Source organism: Falco biarmicus, chromosome 4 (genome assembly GCF_023638135.1).
Source record: "Falco biarmicus isolate bFalBia1 chromosome 4, bFalBia1.pri, whole genome shotgun sequence".
In the NCBI taxonomy this organism is placed as follows: domain Eukaryota; kingdom Metazoa; phylum Chordata; class Aves; order Falconiformes; family Falconidae; genus Falco; species Falco biarmicus.
In genome coordinates this window covers 86,396,994-86,420,166 of record NC_079291.1, presented here as the reverse complement: position 1 = coordinate 86,420,166, position 23,173 = coordinate 86,396,994, and the positions used below count along the sequence as shown (strand labels likewise).

Genomic DNA, 23,173 nt, shown 5'->3' with positions numbered 1-23,173 from the left:
ATTATTTTGGTATTATGTGTGGGTGAATTTATTTTCTGTAGCCTGAATGCTCTCATGCTGCTGGGAGACTCCAGAAAGAAGCACTTGCCACCTCTGTAGTTTCAGGCAAGCTAAACAACAGGCTGAGGGTTTTAAAATCTTGGGCAATCAAAAGCCTGACCTTCAAAAAGGCAAGGTACGATATAATTGAGGACAAAGAGAATTGAAGAAAAAGAACTCGTGCCAGTGTTTTCAAGCAGTGAAATCCTATATGGACATCTTATTCTGACTTTTTGCTATAAAAAAGACACAGAAAGACTAGTTCTGTGATACATTTATTTGTTAACTATCCACTGAAAGTATGCCAACTACTTAGTGACTATCCAGAAGGTCTTAATTTCAATTGTCATGTTTATTTTTTGCTATAATTCCGCAATGGCCACTGGACATGAGCTGGTTTCAGTGTATGGGCTGGCGCTGATGGCTTGCTGTCATCTCTGGGTTGCACTGGCTTGCCTGCATTGCATGATGTTTCTGCTCCACCGTTGCGCAAACGTTGCAGAAAGGATTAATTTTGTTGAAATAGTTAAGAATTGGGCTTGCTGATGAAAGGGCAATTAGACCCTGCCTTGGAGCGTGAGGACAATGCCTTCCTCCAGCACGGATGGCTGCAGAAATGCTGTGCCTGCTGCATTCAGGCCCTGCAGATGCCATGTGCTCCCTGCCCGTAGGAAAGGCTGGGACTGGGTTTGAGCAGTTGCATGTGAATTCACCAGGGAACAGGGGGGCTTTGGCTTGAGAGCAGCTCTTGTTTCAAAACACTGTCCTTCCTGGATAGCTGGAAAGAGCAGTGCTTACATGTCCCACATAGATTTACACCTTAAAGTCTTTTTTCTTCTTCACCAGAAATAGGGCTTTCTTCATGCAGAGGAGAGCTGTTGACATCCCCATCCTGCTTGCTTATGTGCATTCAGCATCTGAGCTGCCTGCGGGCACACAAGCACCACTCCTGCCACTCACAGATGCACTAGCCTTAGTCTTCGGTGTCTTCCCTGGACCCAAGAAGCCAGAACTAGCACAGGTTAGGTGAGAACCAGCGATGGTTCACTTTCACTTACATTTCAAAATAAAACTCCAGGTTACTGTGTTTTCCTGTGCTGCAGGAGGTTGCGGTCCTGCTCAGAGTGAGGAAATCCCACTGAAATAATAGCACTGGGATGACTCCAGTGCTGGGGACCTGGACTGGGGAGACACAGGGCAAAGTAAGAGATGAACAATGGCTTACTGCAGTGATGGGAAGAAATTCAGATTAAATATCCCTCAACACACTGAGCACCTGTTGGCTGCATCAGCACCTGCATTACTCCTGCTAAAGATGTCCATCATTACTCCATCAGCACTGCCAATTCTCAGCCAGTTCAGGTAACAGCCAAAGCCACTGAACAGTGAATACCTTTAGTAATTTGCTGCTTTTAATGCATTCAGTCAGGCCAATTACATAAAATTATGGGTCTGCCCTTTTCATTTTACAGATTCTTTTGGTCCTAAGAATATATAAATATTCATTGAGCCCACTCAGTAAATGCTTTGGGCAGCATAAAAACTCACAGAGCAAATATTTTTATATTGCACTAGCTTTGAAGATCCTTTGGAGGATGATTTCTGAAACGTCCCTGCTAGTGCTGGACTGAGACTAGCTTCCTCTGCATGGAAACAGTACTGATCATCACATAACAAATTGCTGAAATGAATTACAAAATGGCATTTGCACCCCTTGACCATGCTGATGAGTGTAATTTAAATAAATCCATTCATGAAAGCCTAATTAGCAGGGACTGTGCAATTTGCAGCCATGTATGGGAAGTCTCTGCTAATCACAGATTGAATCCAGCAGAATGCTAAGTGCTGCTGGAGAGTTAAAATCACTCAGACCTTTCAGGGATCAAGCACTAGGTTACTGAATTAATAGTTGCCCTCTCGCAGGGGCTGGTGCTAGTACTGCAGAGGGTGGCGGGTCCTCATGTGGTGCATAGCCCTCAGGAAACTGCTTCTGGTCTTTCTTTTGCCTCTGTTTTTGTAGTTGTCAAAGGGAGGTAAAGATGCTGATTTCTTTTAGAGACCACTTTGAGATCAGTTGGGGAAGAAAGCTTGAGAAAAGCTGAGTACAAGCTGAGTAATTTTTGGTTTTGCAGCTTCTCTTCAGTGTTTGTATTAAAGATTCCTAACTTGGAGAATCAGTTGACATTGTAAATTAGCAGGAGACATTCAAGTTAGACATTTGTTTATTATAAGCACCAAAAAAGGTGTTAATGTGTTTACAGTAACCTACAGGAGTCCCAGTCACTGACCGTCTCCCATTGTGCCATGTGCCATACCAATGGCAGAATTCACGGCATCACTGTGAGACAAGTATGTCAATCAAATGAATTCTTGCCTCAGTATCTGCAAGTTGGAAATTCAGCATCTAATCACATCTCCTAGGGAAATAACTCTGGGCTCACATCTGCTGCCTTTGTGCCTGTGGCTAGATTGGTGCATCCCTTCACGATGGCCCTGATAACATCTTCCTAGCAGAGGCTGTCATGGGAAAGTAAAAAGCAGCTTTTTTTCAAAACGTAGGTGCATTGAAAATGGGAGTGGAACTAAACCACAAAGCAAAACCATCCGATCATTAGCTGTCTGCTGAGACTATGGGGACTCTGAGGAGCAGTGCACAACAGCATCCTTGTTCCGGTGGCTTTGAAATGAAACAAAGCCTGCGGCCCTGTGCTGGGGACACCAGCAGCATTGGGTTTCACCTGCCCTTTGTGCTTGTGGGAGAAAAGCAGCTCAACCTGGACAAAACCTAATGAAAGTGGTGACCATGCTGGGCAGCAGCACAAGGTCCTAGCTCAGTTCAGCAAGGCTCCATTTAAGCAGGTGTTTGTTCCACCAAAACCTTGCTGAGATACTACATAAGCTCAACGCCTGCAAGCCCATGGGCTGTGATCCTGCTCTTACCACCCTCCACAGTGGTGGAAACCCTGTGGATCTCCTGTCAGGGTAGGGTTTTCCCCCTGATTTACCTTGCAGTCATGGTGGTAAGGATAACACCTGTACTGTTGCCAGCATTTTCCAGCTAGCGTACACCTTCTCCTTACCGTTTGATTAGGATCCTGTCACCATGTTCATTATCTTCTGTTTGTTCATTAGCTTGAGATAATTAAAACTACGGAACTAACAAAAAAAAATTATTTTATGCTGCTTACCGGAGACTTCAAACCTATGGAATAAAGTTAGATCCGTGGATCGCACTGTATAAAAGGTGTCCTAAAAACCAACCACCTAGGCTGTCAGTTCTCTGGCATGCCATTTGTCATCAGCATGGTGTAATTATCAGGGACTTTAGTGACACAATAAATATGAGAGCACAGGTGGTATCCATTTTCAGCTGTTTAATTGAAGAAATGAAAGATCCTGTAATACAGAGTCAACATAGAGAATTTGTCAGGCTACACTAAAAACTTCAATAACCATGACCTTGAGGTCATAAAATTACTCATCAGGAGTAAAATTTTTTTATGATACAGAAGTGAAGAGTATCGATTTTATAAAAAATAATTTTATATGCAATATAAATGGACAAAATGGTTCACTCCAGTCTTCTGCAGGGTCTGAAAACCCAGGAGTGCTGTGTGCAAATCAATACAAATAATATCTTAAACCATAAATTTTAATTCATTTATAAAATATAGGCTGTGTTTTTTCTCCCTTAGAGTCACCACACACAAAAAAAAGAACAAAACCCCAAAAACCAACTAGGGAATGGCTCCTCCAAAGCTTTCTGGAATTTGCTTTGTCTTGCTGGTGTATTGTGCATTTATAACTGTAGCAGAATAAGGTTGACTTTAGACTTGTGGGCTGGTGTTCCGTTGACTTTAAGTCCAGGATCTTGAGAGCTGCCAGTGGTCCTGCTGAATGCGTTTGGTTAAGGAAAAAATCTTCCAGGGCCTACTGTGGAGTAGCATGGCAAGAAAATACTGAAATTTTGTTAGAACAGCAAACAAAAGATGCAGTTGGGTGGTTCAAATCAAGGCCTTACCTGGGAAAGCTGGTGCAGTCGGGGTGAAGCCGCTGCCCTGAGGGAGCGATGGGGCAGCCATGGGGGGTGGCTGGGGCAAAGCCCCACAGATCAGAGGGCTCGCAAAGAGTGAAACCCAAGCTCTGAACCCTCAGCTCCAACCTGTGGCACACCTCGCTGGCTGAAGCTGATGGTGGTGTGCTCTGAGCTGGTCCCCCTGGGCTGAACACCATTGCAAAAGCGCCCTGACCCTGAATTTCAGGTGAGGTTGGGTTTTTTTGGTAGCTTTCCTCTGAGCCCTGGGGCCATGGCTGGCTGCCAGAACCCTGGTTGCCCTTGCACTGTTCCCCTCACACCTGTGCTGGCCTCTGAAGGAAGGCTGCACACAGCAAGAGAATGCTAAGCCCTTTTCCCACCCACAACACTTGCTGCCATTTTGCGTTCCTGTCCTCAGCCGCCATTTTGTCTCTCTGTCCTCAGCACCTCACGCCTTCCTTTCGGGGTGCTGCCTTCCCACCCCAGCTGCTCTGTGTCTCCCCTGAGACCCCTTGGCAGTAGCTGGGGCTGCGGTAAGGGCTCCTGCCTCCAAACTGGTGCTGTCTGCAGCTGTGTGGAATGGCCGCCACGTGCTGTCAGGTCTTGGAGAGGGAAAGACATTAGGAGGAGGATGGGCCCACACAAGAAAAATCTGTTTGCAGAGTCTGTCCTGGCTTTTGGGGTGCAAGCTCGTCTGGTGGCAGACACCACTTTGGGATGGTCATACTTTTATTTATTATGATTTCCGTCTTGTTCTTTCTCTCAGAAGAAGGTCTGATCCCAGGTGGTTGTGAGAGGGTTCCCTCGGCTGTCCTCGGGTGTGCTGCCCTGCCTCTGAGGGGTGAGCGAGGCTGCAGCTTCCCGGTAGGGCCTGCAGCATTTTAAATCTAAATTACCTCCTTAATCTTCCTTGGATACTTGTGTTCCCAGTGCTGTTTTCTTTAAAGTGATTCAGCTGTGGTGTGAAGTATGTGCTTTAACAATATTTAACTTCTTTTGAGGCAAGAATATTAACATGCCTTGGAGGGATAGCTGAGGTGACTTTCCTACATAAGTGAACATTTATTCTTCCATATAATGGGATGGGAATAGGTTTGAAGGCCTCGTTGTTCAGTGGTTTTTGTAAGGCAAATTTGGGATATCTTCCTGTGAGAGTTTGGTTTGAAATGTTCTTTTTGAGAAATCACTTTGGTCTCAGATAACTGCTTGCTTTTTAAAGAGTGTAGACTATTTCTTTTCTAGTGTGTTCAACAGTTCATTATACTAATGCACGATGAAATGGTTAACAGTTCTCACACAAGGTGCCAGGTATAAAGACTGTAAAAGCCATTCAGGACTTCTCTTATAAAGTTTGAACAGGAGTCCTCTGAAAAATGTCAGCAGTTCTCTCACATTAAAGGTTATTAAGATTTGGACAACTTGATGGTTCCTTTTACAAAAAAAAAAAAAAAAAGTCTGACAACTATTTGCTAAATATCAGTAATGTCTCTGAGTGTACCCATGAAATAATAAGAGGCATTCAGACAGGCTAACAAAGCATCCATAGCCCAACTTTGGCATCAATAGAGAGGACTTGAGTGCACAGCAGCTCACGGGAATGGGCAGTAATGCTATGTTGGCAGCCTGGAAATAACTGATATTTTAAAATTTTATTTTAATGAATTAAAAACTTTTCTGCTTTGAGGACAGAACACACTCACATTTTAAAGTAGTTTAATATTAAGTCCAAAACTCAATGAAGGTGGTTTGCAACCCAACACTTTTCTTTCCTCCCATGTAAATGGCCTTTTATATATGAACTGCCTCATTAAATTCAGTTGGGTTTCCCAGACAGGAGAAGGAGGGTAAATATTTTTCAGAGGTTGGTGCTAATGGAGTCATTTAATGCTGAATAAATAAATAAATAAATAAAAATTACAGACCTTTATTTGAGAAACACAAGTAGAGTAGTTATAGTAAAATTCATAACTTACATTGCCAAATACAAACAATAAAGGATTGTCTACTTCAGACAGCTCAAAATGCTTTTTATTGAAAACAGATGCTATTCAGGTCAAAACATTTGAGTTAAAAAATAACTTGTTATTCTCACTGTGAATAGTTAAGTGATTTGTTTAAATTTTTAAAAAATCTAAATTAGTTTTCTCAAGTTACAGATAAAGAATGGCTTATTCTAGTTCAACACAGGACTTCGTTGCACTTTCAGATCTGCATCCAAATCTTGCTCGTCCTGTAAGTCGCATAGACATAGTACTTTTGTTCTCAAATGAAATTGTATACAACTGTATTATATTACTGCAAAATTATGTAATTGACGTGTATTTAGATACTAATAGCATTAGTGTAATTGTTAGATATAAAGTACCTTACCTTCTTTGTGTATAAACCAGCAAAATGAAAATTGATGCTGTTGTTGTCCATAGTATGAGGATACCACAACTATAGATATTGACTGGACAATTCAATGTCTGAAAGTATCAGAGGCTTCTTTGTAATGTTTTAAATGGATGCTGAATTAGTAAAGACATGTACAGAGTCAGCATTATGTAGTCACAATACATCTGTAACCTACAATGGTCTTTCACTACAAACTATGAACGTAAGGCCCAATCCTGCAGTCTTTACTTGTGCTCTCAATCCCTCTGAGCTAAAGAACATAGTCCTGAATTATTCAAACAAAACTCTTGTTGAATGGTATGGTGTTTTAGCTGGATAAAAGTCTCACAATTACATGTCAGGTAAGATAGTTTCTGTTTCTTTAGAACAAAAAACAGGTTTTGTGGTTGTCAGTTTGTAAGGAGCTAAGAATTTTGCTTGTGGGAGTACAGGAGAGCAGGATGAACCAAAACAGAAACTTAAACAGCAAAGCTTTGTAGTTGGCAGATTCGTACAGGTGTTTGAATGATTTCTTTAATTGGTTTTTGTTGTCATGATATGAGTGAGGACTATCATCAATGGAGTAAGAGCTGAGCAGGGGAGTGTGCTGTAAAACTCAGTATTTTCGTCTTTTGGGTTTTAGATGGTTGAACAAAAAATAGGGCGTCTGGGGAGCACAGTTTTTCATTCTTCGCTCTCTAAAATGGTGTTTTAATGTGAGAGGGAGAAGGCTATGTTATTCTCTGTCGCAGTGTTTCCCACCCTTCACTGTGTAGCCCAGCAGCAGTAACATCTCTTCTGAGTATTCAGTGGTGCTGGGAATTGGAGCCTGGAGGACAAAACAGAGGTGGCCTTTCCCCACAGATGCACTGGGAGCTTTGCAGTGTTACAACCCTGTCTCCCCATCCAGTTTAAAGTAGATGCGCTGTATGCAGAGCTGTATGCCCCATGGAACTCCTGATGCTTGTGGAGAGGGTAAAACCAAGGAGTTTTCCTGTTCCCTCAGCTTTTTATTTGGGAGGAGCACAGTTGAGCCCTTTTTTCTCATTTCTTTCAAACAAATGAAAGAGAAATCACAGAAAAGGGATGAATTAGGAGAAGGAGTTTTATACACTCTCCCAGCGGTGTTGTATATTCTTTCCAACTTTTTATAAACTCCTGGTCTCCAGCAAAGCTAATTTAATTTGTCATTCACTGCTATTCTCAGAGTGATCCACTCACTCAGTGAAAAGCTTGTATTTTACAAATAAAGATAATCTTGAGTATCGCAATTAGCAACCTATAGTGAAGAAAGTATTTTTATAAAAAAGTAATTCACTTGTATCTATGATGCAGTCATGATCTCACGATTACTACCTGTTTAGGAAGCTAAAAGGGCTAAGCATACATCATTCAAAGTATTAAAATGTCACAGTTTTTTACTTTGCATCTTGTTTTTTAAAAGTGAAGTAGATCAAAGCCTAAGAAACCTGCAATGCGTTAATGTTGCAGTTTCATGATTTGGTTGAGCAGCCTCAAGCAATGCTCTGCCAAAAAAGGCAGTACTGCCTGCTTCCCTGTCACAGGCCTGTTCCGCTCCACTCCTCCTCTTTTGGTGAAACTAGTGCTTGTGTAGTTGCAGAATAAGCTGATCAAGGAAATGATCTCTGGAAGCTGTCCTACCCTCTTTCTCCACAACCACCCCCCAAAATAGTTTCCAGCCAGATCACTTCCTTCTGCCAGCTTGCTGTGCAGGCTTACTGCTAATACAAGAGCAAGAGAGAGGTGAATATAGTGAATATATTTGCAGCAGAGACAAGGGAGATGTCTTTTGGAAACGACTGATTTACATCAGCTTAATTCATGTGAAGTCATCCTAAATGTCAGGGTTTTTTGACTAGTGGTGAGATACAGGTTATGTTGCACTCTGATTTAATTGAAATGTTTCCTGTTTTGGTTTTTTTGGCTTTTTTAAGAAACAAAACAAAACAATCCTAATCTAAATCACTGCATGTTATGGACAGAAAGTATTCTGTTAGAAAGACTGGAAGAACTAGGATATTGCACTGTTGTACCCATAGTCCTCTTAATGAGTTAGTTTGCATCGCTGTAGGATAAGACAGTTACCTTGCTCCATCTAGTGATTCAAAATAAACTGGGAACATGAGATCGGATATTTGAGCACGTCAATATCGTTACAGGGAAGTCAGGCTGCATTGCTTTGTGAATAGGTGCAGGATTCAGCCTGTGTGGACTATTAAATATTTGGTTACACTGCCCCTTGCCAGCTGGCTGCTGGGGTTCGCCTGCTGGAACGAGGAAGTCAGGCAGTACTGCAAGTAAATGTCCGTGTGAGGTGGAGGATGTGTGGGACACTTCGTGTTTTGAAGGATCCATGCAGTGTTGCAAATTCAGTCTCCCCTTCCAGTCCTTGTTACCAGCTTTCATTGCTTACCTCTTAAATATCAAACTAGCACCGCAATACTCCTCTCTCATGCTGAGGAGGACCTTTAAAAAAAAAAACAACAAAACCAAAAACCCCCCAAAAAACCCCAACAACCCACCACACAGCTATATATTAATACATATATGATCCTGTGTGTATTTGCTCCTAGTAGTTTTGTTTGACAATTCAGTCTGGGGTGCTTTTGCATAATAAATACAGGTTTAGCAAAGCAGAATAAGATTGATTTTGTTTTGAATTGTCAGAACAGTTCATTGCCTGTTCTCTTTGTAGTTGGTTGAGAGACAGACAGCAAGAAAGAAGAGGAACCTGTAGAAATTTGTTGCTTAGATGAGGCTAGGATAAATGGCCCTCCCTGTGGATGTACACGTGTGTATTCTAGTGCTGACTGCAGGGGAAACCTCGGATGCTTAACTGTAAAATAAATCCTGTCCAGGCTTTTCATGGTGCATTTAAGGAGATCTGAGACCTGTGCACAGAGCATGAAATAACAATAGTGCTGCCTACCTGAGAAGAGATTGCTGTAGAACAGCCAAAATTGTGCATGTTTTGGGTGAGCTTTTGCCCTCCCATTGTCTTTACAAACAGAAACAGATGTATTTCTCCTAATATTTTTATTAGTCACTCTTTTTCTTTATGTAAAATTGTATGTTTATGTTTTAGCCTTTAGTTCATATGGTACTTTGAAATAAATAGATTAAAATGATTACCAGTCAGAAATATGTTTATTATCATCAGTGAAGTACAAGTCCATGAAATCTAATTCATCATTTACATCTGTGTTTAATGCTTGTATTCTATAATATTTTTATTTTTTAGAATGTAATCGGTGTGGTTATTGGGAAAACAGATGTCAGAGGCTTTCCAGACAGAAAAAGTACAGTACCTTTTAACTGGTTTTCCTTCTTTTTCTTATACAGTATAATTTGGCATATATAACTGAAAATAGTATTTGAACAATAAACAGACTTCTTAGTGTAAAACATAGAGAATAAAAATGCACAAAAAAAATATAATCGTGTGTGTTTGAGAATCAAGATGAAAAAGCAGCATTAATTTGGCTGGACCTTATAAATTATAATTTGTTTGGAAAAACTTAATCATGGGAGTGTTTCAGGGTCTAGAAAGATGGTACTGATTTAAACCACTATTGTATAAACACTGCTGGAATTGATCTGGTCCCTTCAAATTCATTCTCTCTTAAAACAGATATGTTAAGAATCTGTCCTGAGGAGCAAAACAAGTAATTTCTGGTCTGAGATGTTAATACAGCATAAGTTGGAAATTGAAATAACATATCCACAGCTTAGAGTTGATACAGACACAGTTAGGAAGCATCTCCAGTCCCAGAGAGCCATTCCCGCTCTGTGCGGAGTGCTCAGCTCTTCTGCTGGATTGTTGTCACGCTGAGCTGCTCTGGTGGTGAATTTTTAGAAGGCAGGCATCGTTGTCACTGGAAGCAATTCTATACAGTTTAAAAATGTGGTGTTCATATTTATGCCTCCATGGAATTATGCTTACCCTATACATATTACTATACAGTTTTCATTGATAATTTAATTATTGCATAATGCTGTATGATCCATGGAAAGCTTTGTTAATTAGCTGTAAGAGAAAAGGGAGTGCACTGTTTCAGAGACTGGTACCCTCTTGACTGTGAATTTTCCATAAAGCCAGAAACACTTTGCTTACTTCCCTTTATTGAGTCAAACCTCTTCATACTACCTGGCCGCTGATACTGCCTGTGGTCTGCAGCCTTGTATGTCATCAGGGTGGTCTTGTACGTGGCCACGGCCACTAAAAGACAGCCTGCCTACTACAAATTTTGGACCAGTAGGTACGCTCATTCACAGAATTGCTTCATGTGATAGCCTCGTTGATGTGTTTGTCCGTACCTTGAATGTAGCATCGTACGGTTCTTTTATTTCTCTGGCATTAGGTCTATTTATGCGATGCTGCCTGAAGTTAAGTGATATGTGTATGTGGATGGATGGTTCAGGTCCAGCTGCAGCGTGAGTTGTAGCCATCCCTGTTCGTGAACACGTCTGCTTACTGAACAGGCTCCTGACCTCTAGTGGTACTCTCCCGATTGAGGGTAGTAATTTCACAAAATCTAGAAAAGCCTCAAAATAGTAGTTTTTACACAGATCTTCTAGACTGAAATCAAGATGTGCTAATGAATTGTAATAGTGCTGTTTATTTTTGCAGACATTGGGTCCGAAAGATACACCTTCAGTTTTACTATTCGTGATTCACCAAGCGATTTTATAAATGTAAATTGTTGGGGCAGAGAAGAGTATATTAGATCACTTTCAGAAAGCTTTAGAGTTGGTGACTGTGGTAAGTTGGAGTTTATTCTTAACACGTTTCTGTTTGAATGTGGGGTTTTTCCCAGTAAATCAGTGTTACATGTTTGTGGTTTTGCTATATTTTTCTCTGAGGACTCAGAAAACAGTGTAATTGGAAACAAATTGTTCAGTTATGTTAAGTAAAAAGAGGAAAGGAGTAAGATTTCAAGGATTTAAATGCAAAACCAGTAAATATGTCAACAAAAAGACCAGATACAAACCCACTGAATGCAGCCACCCAGAACTTACCTATGGTTAACCTATCTATAGTCTTAAATGATATTCAGTTCTTATAAGTTCCAAAAAACAAACTGTAGTTCAGTGTTTTTCTTCATTTTTGTTTAGTTATAGATATGGCTATGATTGTTCATAAAAAAACATCATAAATCTTGTATTTATTTCTAGTATGTGCTTTTATCTTGTTAAGTTAATAGAACGACTTTGCTGCCCATGGTTGCTAGACCAGTGTTTGGATGAAACTTGTGACTGTGAAGAGCATACACAGAAGAACTCAGTGTTGTTTTATTTCCATTAAATGTCTTGAGGACTTCTGTGGGACTTTGGCTTCATGTGAGCTGCCTGGACAGATCTGGTTTTCAGTATGAAAACATTTGGCAATAGTTACTGCACATACCTTTTCCACATCAGCCTTGAAAATAACCATTTTAAAAAGCCATCTCTCTTTATGTGTATCTGTATTCAGTTTCCTAACGTTACTTATCAATGTTTTATTTTAGTTACAATTGAAAATCCTTTAGTTCAGTCAAAGGAAGCCGAAAGGGAAGAAAAATTCAGCCCCGTAACTCCTAGGTAAATGTAAAGCATAGACTGGCAGTTCTTTCCAGAAAGATGAAAGTTAATACTTGCTGTAGTTGCCGACCAACTGCAGCAGCATGCAATTAGTAGAAATAGTTGGGGTTAGTCCTCTTGTGTAGCTGAACCTTCCACCCAGTGTTCAACTATGTATGGTTAAATCATCTCAAAAGAGAATGTATTTCTCTGTATATGGTCTGTGGAGTTTTGTAATTCTGAGTAGTCTACTAAAATAATTTGAAATTGATTTTGCTGAAGTGTTTCATCAGACATAACTGTTCTATAGACAGTATATCCTTATCAAAATCCATTCAAATGACATGTTTATCTAAAAGGTATTTGCTGTCTGTCGGTCCGTTCCCTAAAATCTGAACAGTTTGAACCAGTATATGAAAGTAACATTGCAAGTCGTACTTTAGATAGATATAACTTCTTTTAGGTATCTTAGATGTAGGTGTTATCCAAGATGTAATTGTTAGACTAATATGCCTGTTCTTTAATTAGGGTTTCTTTCCTAATTGGTCAGATTCTAATATTTTTAGTCATATGGCAGTTGTAAGGATATTGCATATAAGCACATTATATTGGCAAGTTGGAAGTTTTATATTCTTGCTCTACTGATCATCTCTAATGTTTGTTATAGCAGTTACACTCACTTTCTGGCTAAGCAGAAATAAGTAAAAGAACAAATGTCAGGTAGAAACTTCACTGATGAAAAGAGCTCCTCTCTGAGTCTATAGAGTTCATAAGCATTTGTAAAATACATTTGTCCAGAAAATATTGAATATAACTTATTTCCACTGGCTAACAGTGCATTATAAATATTACTGAGGTCACTGGGCTATTTACTTTTGAAAGCACTTTACCATATCTAGTCTGACTATAGTGATGTCTTATTATGTCATGATGCTAAAACCTCTCAATTATCTAGATTACAGACATTTCAGAATTTATTTTATTTTTAGGGATTGATAAGAGCTGACAGAGTTACAAATATGTATTGTACGTTGCTCGTGATTCACACTGGCTTTTCAATTCTAAATGAGTTTAATGTACACAACAAGCCATCTTCTGTAAGAGAAAAGCATGTAACCTTTTCAAAAATAAATTTAGAACAAATTACACTTTTTCATATCTTAAGGGAAAAAAGAAAGGAATAAATCAGCAGTCATTTTTCTCATGTGAATTGAGTTAACATTTTACACTGTTAATATATTGGTGAGTGAAATGTTAATCAATGTGATTTGTTTTGTGCATACTATCTAGTTGCTACAAATTACTGCTCAGTGAAAATCATTCAGTGGTCAAAGCATCTTCATGTTACGGAAGGGACACCAAACTACTTTGTCTGTTGCATCTGCCTGTCAAGGACCCTCAGGATTATTATTCACTGGGTGATATCATTGCAAATGGACAAAGCCTTGACGGAAGAATCCTTAATGTGCTTGCAGCTGTAATGTCAGTAAGTTAAGGAGCCACAACAGAGTAGTGCTTGTTTACTGTACCATGGGTAACTGAATTGACTATGTGTGAATATGGATTTGGGGACTCACAGTGGATGGGAATCAGTGGGTCTGTTTAGGTTGGCAGTCACTTGGGCTGAGATACAATAACCATACAAGCTACTTGATGAGATTTTTGTCAACACCACAAGGAGGGAAACTGAGGGAATGGAAATGTCCTGTATCAGTCATCTTTTCAAAATCATGCGTGTGCAAGCAGTAGATAACTTGAAATTTGTAAGCCACAAATCTTTATAAAATAAAATGTGTCCCTTTATCTTGAAGTAAAATTACTGTTAAACATTTGTTTAACATATAAATGTAAATGTAATAAACATGTAAACATAGTGTGCATGGGGTGGTGGGTGGTTTTTTAGTGGTCTACAGGGATTTTTTTTTTCCCCCTTTTCAACTTTTCTATTTGCTAGGTTATCCCTTTTATTCTCCTGAACACTTAGTAAAGGAAACATAAATGCTTCTTTTTCTTCTTAAAGGTTGGGGAGCCAAAGTATTTTATGACTTTGGACAAAAGAAAAGGTCAGAGATGTGAAGTAAAGCTGTATGATGAAACAGAGATGTCTTTTCCAATAGTATGGTAAAATGCTTTTTATTTCACTAAAATACACAATTAACACAAGACTAGGTAAAGAGATTAACTATAATTACATACTGTTACAACACTGTCTTTTAATTAAAATTTATTATTTGGGTGGCAACTGTGATGAGGCAGCAAGGTACACTGCACAGAGGCTTAAAAAAGAGATTCAATAGAGTGACCTTATATACATTGTTGCTGGCAGACTGCTAGCTCATCAATGGCAAAATGAAGCTTAATTCTGAAGAGTTACTTTTTTTTTTTTAATGTGGAAATTCGAACTAATTCAGTAAATGGCATTTAAAAACAGCTGCAAAGGCAGTACATTTCTTCCACAAACTGGGCATGAGGAAGAGGAGGAGCATGCTTCATTTTTAAAGCCAAGCAGAATTAACAAGTGGAATGGAAACAGGCTGAAATAGTTTTAAGTGTTTAAAATAGCACAGAAATATTTTGATACTACTTTGGCCATATTTTCAAGCTGTATCCCATTTACAAACCTGACTATGTCCATACCGTTTATGCATTTAAACAGTGACTTGTTTACACAGCAACATTTGCACTTTGCCCATCCTTTGTTCAATCAACTTGTGCCTTACTTACATGCAAGGGGGGGGTTGTATTAGTTTGCACTGGGTTTGCTGTTCGTTGTTCCTCTGTTGACCTTTGTTCTTTAGACAGAAGTAGCAAGATAGCATTGCACTCTATGTCTGAGTTAGAAACTGTATTACCATTCAGTGTAATGTTTAACACACTTGATGTACACACACGAACAATAGGCAGCATCTATGTTGTGAAGCTTTCTAGCCTTTGAGCTGCCACCGATGTTGATTTTGCAGCAGCACCTCCCATCGTCGTGTTTCACAGCGACACAGAGCTGCATACTTGAGGCCTCAGAAGCAGAGTCTAGGTGCCTTTTGTACTTTCATGGAGCTGTAGGTAAAGGCAAAGACTCAGGAAATCCTTGAGCAACAGCATTGTAGTGAAGAGGTTTTGGAGGCCATCAGTGAAAGAGGTGGCTGAGCAATGCTAAAGAAAACGTAAATATTTCAAATCTTTCTCCAAGGATTAAGAAAAAAAACCCACCAGAACAAAACTGTGCTTTGGCAGTATTCTTGCCATCCAGACTTAAAAGGAACAAAATAAGATTTCATCAAGGGACTTAACCATCAAATTATCATTTTTGAGGGATACCACTGACCTCACTCTAGTCTCATCATCCACAGTTACAGGGTTGCAAAGCTGGCTGAACATCTGGCCTGGCGATGTGAGCAATCAACTTGTTCCTACAGAAGAGGCTCAGCTGATAAGCAGTTATTTTAACTGTGATTTGCTTTAGTTAGAAATTACTTTTGTCAAATCTCTGAAATACAGTATTTTTCCAGATATATTCTTCATTTAATCATTTTGAACAATCTAATAGCCCTTTATTTTATCCTGTTTGGCATGGGATGAAATAGGGGCTGTATTAGACTGTACATAAAGCATTCTGGCTGGCTGCAAACCAGATGCCTGTGGATTTACATGGCATTTCATTTGCCCGTGTATGTAATGAAGGAGTTGTGTCCCCTTTGACTAATTCAATTATTACTATATTATTTAGTAATTTAGTACTAAACAGTTTGAATGCTATTTTAAAAACGTTCTGCTACATTTACTTTCTTTAATTTAGTTGGGATAATGAATCTATTCAGCTTGCGCAGAGTTGGATCCCACGAGAAACAGGTATAATAGTCTGGGGCTTATGTTTTTACTGTAGTTCATAATGTGATACTTATTCTACAGTGACAGGTTTTGATTGGGTTTTTTTTGTGTGCACAGTAATATTTGCATCAGATGTGAGAATAAATTTTGACAAATTTAGAAACTGTATGATTGCGACTGTGATATCAAAAACCATCATTACCACTAACCCAGGTAAGAGCTGTTGAAGTATTGCTTTGGTATTAGTAATCATTATAGGCTAGAATGCACAAACGATTTTATTGGAGGTCTGATTTCTTCTGCTTGCTTGCCTCAGAAAACTCACTGCTTCTTTTCCGTTATGTAGTGACCAATGCTTTTGGCTTCCACCCATTTCTCTCTTTTTTATTTTTATTTTATTTTATCTAAGCAGCCTTCATATATTCCATGTAAGACTAACAGTTAAAGTGAAAAAGAGGAAAGCATCTCTTGGCTAATTCCAGGGGACAATGTGCTGGTGCTACCAGAATGAAAAGTTGTAGAATATAATTATGCTGTTATTTTTACGTGCTACATATATTAATAATTTTTAAAAATACATTTTCAAGAAACAGCAGAAGCAAATGTTCTCTTCAGCTTCATAAAAGAGAGTGCACAATCAGGAACTTTGCATGATAAACTGAAAGAGCAGTCAAAAGAATCCATTAACTGTAAGTATGGTTCCAAACACTTTGATTTTATTTAATTGTACAGTGTAGTTTCATAGTGCAGCTGAAATACTAAGTTCTTGCTCTGTGTGGGCATAGAAACAAAACTAAGGTATAGCCCGGCTGAATTGTTAAAGTTTAGGCTGTTGTTACCATGGGTTATTCCTTACATTGTCAGTTACGTGTCTTCAGGGTTGGTGACTGCCAGTTGCAGCTTGTCTGGTGTGTTCTGTCTTGAACGAGTACGAAAAATGGAGAGGGAAAGTTTTCTCTCAAAAAAACATTCTGGGGGATACAGAGATTAAATATTAGATATTTTCCTGATTTGAGTCTGCTTTTGTCCCCAAATGGTAAGCCTGCTCCAAAAGGAAGGTGTGTGGGGCTTTGCTGATGCTTTAGATCAAATCTTCTCCTGTTTATTACTGTAAGATCTGTTTTTTGTCTTCGCTTTTCTGTGTCATTTCTTTCTCAGATGCACTTAACATGTTTTTTAAACTTTTAGTGGAGACTATAGTTGATGTTTATACTGTGAAACAGCTGAAAGAAAAAGCTTTCCAGAGTGATGGAAAACTTGAACCAGTTTATGGCATTATTTATGGCTACATTTCTACACTGGACATTGATGATAATGCATCTAAAGTTGTACGCAACAGATGGTAAGCAACTGCCTGTTTTAAATTTGTATTAAAAAATGCTTGTCCTTCTTCCCTGATCCCAAATTAGGTAGAACAGTATTTTAGTCCAGTTCCAGACAAGAAATAAAACTCCTCTGGAGGAGTCCTTGTAGGTTTCTGTTGTGACGACTTCCAGAAGTAGCAAGGAAGAGGAGCTGGCTTTATGAAGGACCTGCTTTTTCCTGTCCTAGAGGAGCGAAGAAGAAAGAGGCCATTTTGTCTCAGGTGGACTTAAGAGTTTAGAAGATGAAGAATTTTTTTAAAGAAAAAATGTCTCTTGGGAAATCTCAGTCTAGAAAACAGTTTCAATTAGGGAGGAATTGCATATATGCATTAATTACCTTCTCTGTTTCAGTTCAATATGCCGTTTTATAGTGAATGAAATGTCAAACACATGCACTTTCTGCAGTGACGTCTCTTCAGATTCAAAGTCAACTTTTGCAAGCTTTGACATACTCGTCGACCTGACAGATCACACAGGCACTCTTTATTCTTGTTACCTGTCTGACTGTGTAGCTGAGGAAACATTAGGCTGCACAGTGAGTAGAAATGAATTAGCTTGTTCTTATTTGATCTGAGCTGTGAAGCCTGATGAAAATTACAAATTTATGTAAATGTTCTTTGTGTGTGTGTGTACATTGGTTAAACAAATTGCACATGCATATGCATATGGATATAGACACACAAGGCTTTTTAACAAGTCAAAAGTTAGAAGTCAGTAGCTGCTAATAAGAAGAAATGTGTTAAATGTAAGACTGAATTTTCAGAATACCACTTTATTTTAATTAATTTGCACTTTTCTGAAAAGATGGTTGGAATTCCCTAACTTTGATTCTCAAAGACTGCAGTTTATTCTGATTAATCTGACTGTCTTGGTACATTTATCACACCAAACACTATGTTAAAATAGAAAAATACAGCTTAGAAATGTATTAAAAAAATGTGTAAGATGCTCTTTTCATCATCACTTTGTTGTGGAGATGTTGTTATAACTATATGCCGAAGAAGTGTTCTGTGGTGTCCTGTTATTAACAGGTCCATGAATTCCTCGCTCTAGCAGAAGACAAGAAGACTGCATTGAAATGGCAACTTCTTTTGGAACGAAGCAAGATTTATTTTAAAGTTAGTATTTAATGTTAATTTAAAACAGTGGCTGTTTCTCATTCGGTAGTATATTTAGTACTGATTCCATGTCAAGTCTGCTGAACTTTTAAAAATAAGGATTAGGTTTTGTACATATTCTGAATATTCCAGCACTCTGTCGGAATTCCAACACAGGGGATGTCCCTGCAGGATCAGATGTGCAGGCCTCTTTCAGGAGAACTATGGAAGACACAAACTGCTCTTAGCCAATACTGATTAAGGAGCTGGTATTTCAAAAGCATGCATATGTGACTTCCTCAGCCACTGGCTTCTATGGCTGTAGGTTTATAATGAATAAAGTTAACAGTACCTGTTTGCAAGAAGGCAGCACAGTTAATATATGTAACAGATTGTATGGTATATGGCGTCACCCAAGTATATTTCTCAGTCACCTGTATTTTTAGAAATAATGCAATTAGGTGTGTCTAAAATCTGCAGTTCTCCTTAAAGCAACAACAATATTGGATTCACACACGTGGAGCAATTGTTAAAAGATCTGCTATTATTTGCAGCATCCATTTTTAATTGCATGCTGTATACTGGACTAGATTCCTTTTTCATAAACTGCCTGTTCTAGACAACTCTAAACTGACTCCCTTTTTAAACTCACCCTTCTCACCAAAACTGTGCTTACTCTCCCATCTCCCCTACCCTTTGGCTCTATTTCCAGGAAAAAATGGAAGTGTTTTATTTTAGCAGTGGCAGGTATATAGCATGACATGTGTGTACTCATACATAAAATAATGTAAAATAAGTATAACCAAATCTGTCAATTAAACATGCTGTGTGATTTTTGAAAACAATGTATTTCAAAGTGCTACACAGCAGTAGAAACAAAGACCGTTATTTTTACAGGTTACTTTGTCATCCACTTGGAGAACTGGACTGAAAGTGAATGTTCTTTCATGCAAACTGGCAGACCCTAGAGAGGCGAGTTGGAGCTTGTTGGGAAAAGAGACTGGAAATAAGAGATTACACTATTAATAACAGCTAGGAAAAATACTCTCTTTGCTGTATTTGTAGAAGTAGAATGCTGTTGTTGTATTTCACCAAGTATGTTCTGACAGTAAAGAAGGAATATGCATGACTAATGCCTATAATTGGGCTTCTGTGTTGATCTTTTTCAGGTTATTGTACTTTAAAAAGTGTACTAGGGCCTCAGCTTAAGAAAAGATAGTTCTACTGAATTCAGCTCCTTAGAAGTGGAGTGTAAGCTTTCTTCACTTGGTTTAGAATACCTTTGAAAAAATCAGAAATAAACAGTACAATACAGGTCTGAGCTGCTCTGTTTTCAACTGTCTGCTAATTTTGTGCTAGTTTTGTCTTAGTGCAAAATTAAAGCCTCACTTTGAAATACTGCCTGGGTTTGTGGTGCATGTTGGTAAGTCCAAACACGGAACTTTCGGCAGCTGCAGAGGCTTGGAAATAGCCATGGTGTTTGCAAGGCTGCTTTTCTTTGGGGCAGACTAAGTCTTATTAGAAGAGACTAATCAATTTCCAGGGACCTCTGACAACCAATCAAGCTAAGACTATATGAGTGGCAGAGAAAAAGGGCTCTTCATTAGCAAGACAGTTGTTCTTAGCCAAACATAAAGAACCCAGGTATGCTTATAATATGCCTTTATCCATGTTTTTTTCTTTCCTATTTTTTAATCTATTTCTGTCCTTAGCATCCCCTGCAGCTGGTGCACCGGTCCTCACCACGTGAGCGTATGGGGACTTATTTCAAATGGTGGGAAGATACCAGGGCCGCCTTTTACAAAGTATTTGTTAGGTTAAATACCCTGCGGAACTCAGATTACACTTGGTGCACTACCTACCTGTTAAAGCAACATGGCACACAGAAAACAACTACGGAAACAGTAAATTTTAACAAGTAATCCACCAAGATTGCATCCTCCTACTCATGTGAGTGGGAACAAGGGACTAAAAGCACACCAAAAAAAATTGACCATGTTGGGTCACTGCATCTCTCCTGTTGCAGCAACAAACAACGTCAACCCTTTCCAGCCGTAACAGGTAATATTCTCGTGAATGTTTCCAGTGAGTTTAATTACAGCTCAGCTCCGCGGTCAATAAACAGTGCTGACGGCCAAACTACAAATGATGTGTTGTTGCTGTTGCCATAGATGGTAACATTTGACAGGCAGGAAGAAATGGAAGCAGCACAGAGAGCGAATTTAATTCTTCCTCTTTCAGAATTTATTGACCCCAGCTTCCCTGCTCAGCCCAGCTCTGTAGGCCTGACTTTGCTGCTTGGCCAGCTCCCCGAGTGGCAGCAATATCAGAGCACAGCTTCCCACTGACAGAGCCAGGCTTAAATCGAGGAGCAGTTTGGGCTTCTGCGAGCCCCGGGGCTGGTTGTGTCTGGAGGCAATGGCTATACGCTCCAGCTGGCCTCGGTTCCTGAGGCTGCCCTCGGATGGAGTCTGAATTATGTCCGCAGCACACAGGTCTCATCATACGAAGAACGTTTACATTTGCTTTAAACTATTGGCTTAAGTGAACTGAAATAATATGTGAAATATATTATTGTTATTTCACTGAATATAATTTTTTTAGTTCACTCAAATTACAGCGAACTGAAACACCTGCATGTTTGCCAGACTGGTGCCCAGTGCAGGTGGCATATGGGTATGCAGTAGTGTACTACAGATGCATGCAGCTGGAGAAGCAGGCTGGCAGGAAAATATCTTTTTCTTCTGCTACATGTTGCTCTTTCTTTTTATGACGTGATTTGCAGTATCCTGGACTATGCTGCTCTTTCACACGGGTGCTCATCTTTGGGCTACAGTAATTTTCTCTGTAAGACTCTCCAAATGCACTTCTGAACCCACAACTTTTTCTAGCGATTATTAAGATCTGGCTCCGATAAATGGAAGCATTTAACTTTGGTCCTGGCACATATGTAAAAAAATAAATCATCTGTTCCTGTTAGAAATCAGTCAGTTCTGTGCAACGTTTGAAAATGGTAAGTTTTGATGTTTGCAGGGGGAGGGTTCTTTAAATTATATTTTACAAATCACTGTCCCTCCTTTGAATTTCAAGAGAACCCGCTGTCATGCAAACTAGTAGAGAGTGTTAAATCAGTTGGAGTTTGGAAACTGGAAAAGTTCTACAGTGTGGCTTTTTAACAGCTGGAAATAGTTAAAAAATTCCAACTGTTCCACTGTAAGTAATGGCAGTTGCTGCAGTTAGATTTTTATTAAAAATATATTTAAATGAGTAAAAGTAAAGACAAGTTTGCTGGTGATCTTTAGCAGTGATCTTCTTTATTCTTGATCTTTTATATTATTTTACTCTTAGAAGTATATGTAAAGCTCAGTTTAGGGAAAAAACCCAACAATCTGCCAAGCATCTGGCACACTTCCTGCTGCATTACGCCCCTTGGAGTGCAAGGGAAAGCAATCCTCATTTAATTTGTACATTTGAAAAATGCACGGAGGAATCGTGAAACTAATCTAAAAAGCAAACATCTTTTTCATTATAGAACACCCCAACGAGAGAATTTCCTTCTCAAGCTGCAATTCTTGATTTACTGTTACATGCATCTTTGATTTTTACATTGCATGGGTGAGCTTTAGCTCCTGCATCACCACTTTAATAATTTAATTTATAATTTTTATTTTAACACGATACATTGACAAAGCTTGAAGCATCAGGAGAACAGAAGAGCACACACCGTGAGCACCAGCCACTGGGCACATAGTCTCCATCGCCAGTTCCAAGGTACGGTTTAGGTATTAATCCCCTTCCCCAAGCTGGATTCCAGGTTCAGAGCCTCAGAGGAGGCTGAAGCCTCCACGGAAATGGGGCTGTTTTAGTCAAAAGCCTTTCAAGCTCATGGGTTACGTGTCCCTGATGCGTGGCAGTCCGTTCAATGGTTGGGCCGTGTGAGTGTCTAATGTACAGGACAGCTTGTGTCTCTCTTCGCTCCCCAGATGTTCACAGAAGAGCCTCTTCCCTGCGCAGACGGGCTCCCGGTTAGGATCCACGTGTCTGCTGTGCTACCTTAAAGCGCATGGAGAGGACATCTGTTATCCCGGCCTCTATCTCGTCGTTGGCCTGCACAGACCCAACTCCTTTGGGAGATCCTGTCAGGAGCAAGTCCCCTTCCTCCAGGGTGAATATTTCACTGATGTAGCTGATCAGGTAAGGGATGGAGAAGATCATGGAGGAGGTGTTCCCTTCCTGCCTCAGCTCTCCGTTCACCTTGAGCCAGATCTTCAGCTTGTGAGGGTCCGGGATCTTCTCCTTGGGCACGAAGTCACTGATGGGGCACGATGTGCGGAAGCCCTTGGCCAAGGTCCAGGGCAGCCCCTTGGCTTTGCACTCCTGCTGGGTGTCCCTGGCCGTCATGTCCAGGCAGAGGGCATAGCCGGCCACGTGCTCCATGGCGGCCTGCTGGGACACGGCCCGGGCCCGCTTCCCCAGCACCACCCCCAGCTCCACTTCGTGGTGCAGGTTGGCGCAGTAGTAGGGCCGCAGGATGGGCGAGCCCTCGCGCACGTAGGCCGAGGAAGGCTTGAGGAAGAAGAGGGGCTGGCGGGGCAGCGCGCTCCCCATCTCCTCGGCGTGCTCGGCGTAGTTGCGCCCCACGCAGACGATGTTCCTGCCCCACTCCCAGAAGCGGGACAGGGGTTTGGAGGAGGAGGAGGAGGAGGCCATGGCCGCCGCGGGTCTCTCCCCCCGCGGACCGCGGGCGCCCTTGGGGCGTCCTTGCCGGGCCCGGAGCCGCGGCGCCGCCTCTGCCCCGGGCCGCTCAGCGCCGAGCCGCCGCTTCCTCCCCGGGTGCGCCGGCCGGGCAGGGCCGG

At 40.3% G+C, this 23,173-nt stretch overlaps 2 protein-coding genes across 2 annotated transcripts; one reads left to right on the top strand and one right to left on the bottom strand.

The window, feature by feature from the left end:
- Positions 1-6,238: 6,238 nt before the first annotated feature.
- Positions 6,239-21,832, top strand: MEIOB (meiosis specific with OB-fold). The gene is made up of 13 exons (XM_056338103.1): positions 6,239-6,307; positions 9,714-9,771; positions 11,103-11,234; positions 11,980-12,052; positions 13,322-13,517; positions 14,052-14,152; positions 15,825-15,877; positions 15,974-16,069; positions 16,444-16,545; positions 17,045-17,198; positions 17,572-17,755; positions 18,252-18,338; positions 19,215-21,832. Exons 1-13 carry the CDS (start codon positions 6,239-6,241, stop codon positions 19,341-19,343), a joined length of 1,434 nt encoding a protein of 477 aa, XP_056194078.1. The 3' UTR covers positions 19,344-21,832.
- Positions 21,610-23,172, bottom strand: FAHD1 (fumarylacetoacetate hydrolase domain containing 1). Its single transcript, XM_056338119.1, has one exon. The coding sequence runs from the start codon at positions 23,025-23,027 to the stop codon at positions 22,344-22,346; it is 684 nt and encodes a 227-aa protein (XP_056194094.1). The 5' UTR covers positions 23,028-23,172; the 3' UTR covers positions 21,610-22,343.
- Position 23,173: the final 1 nt, after the last annotated feature.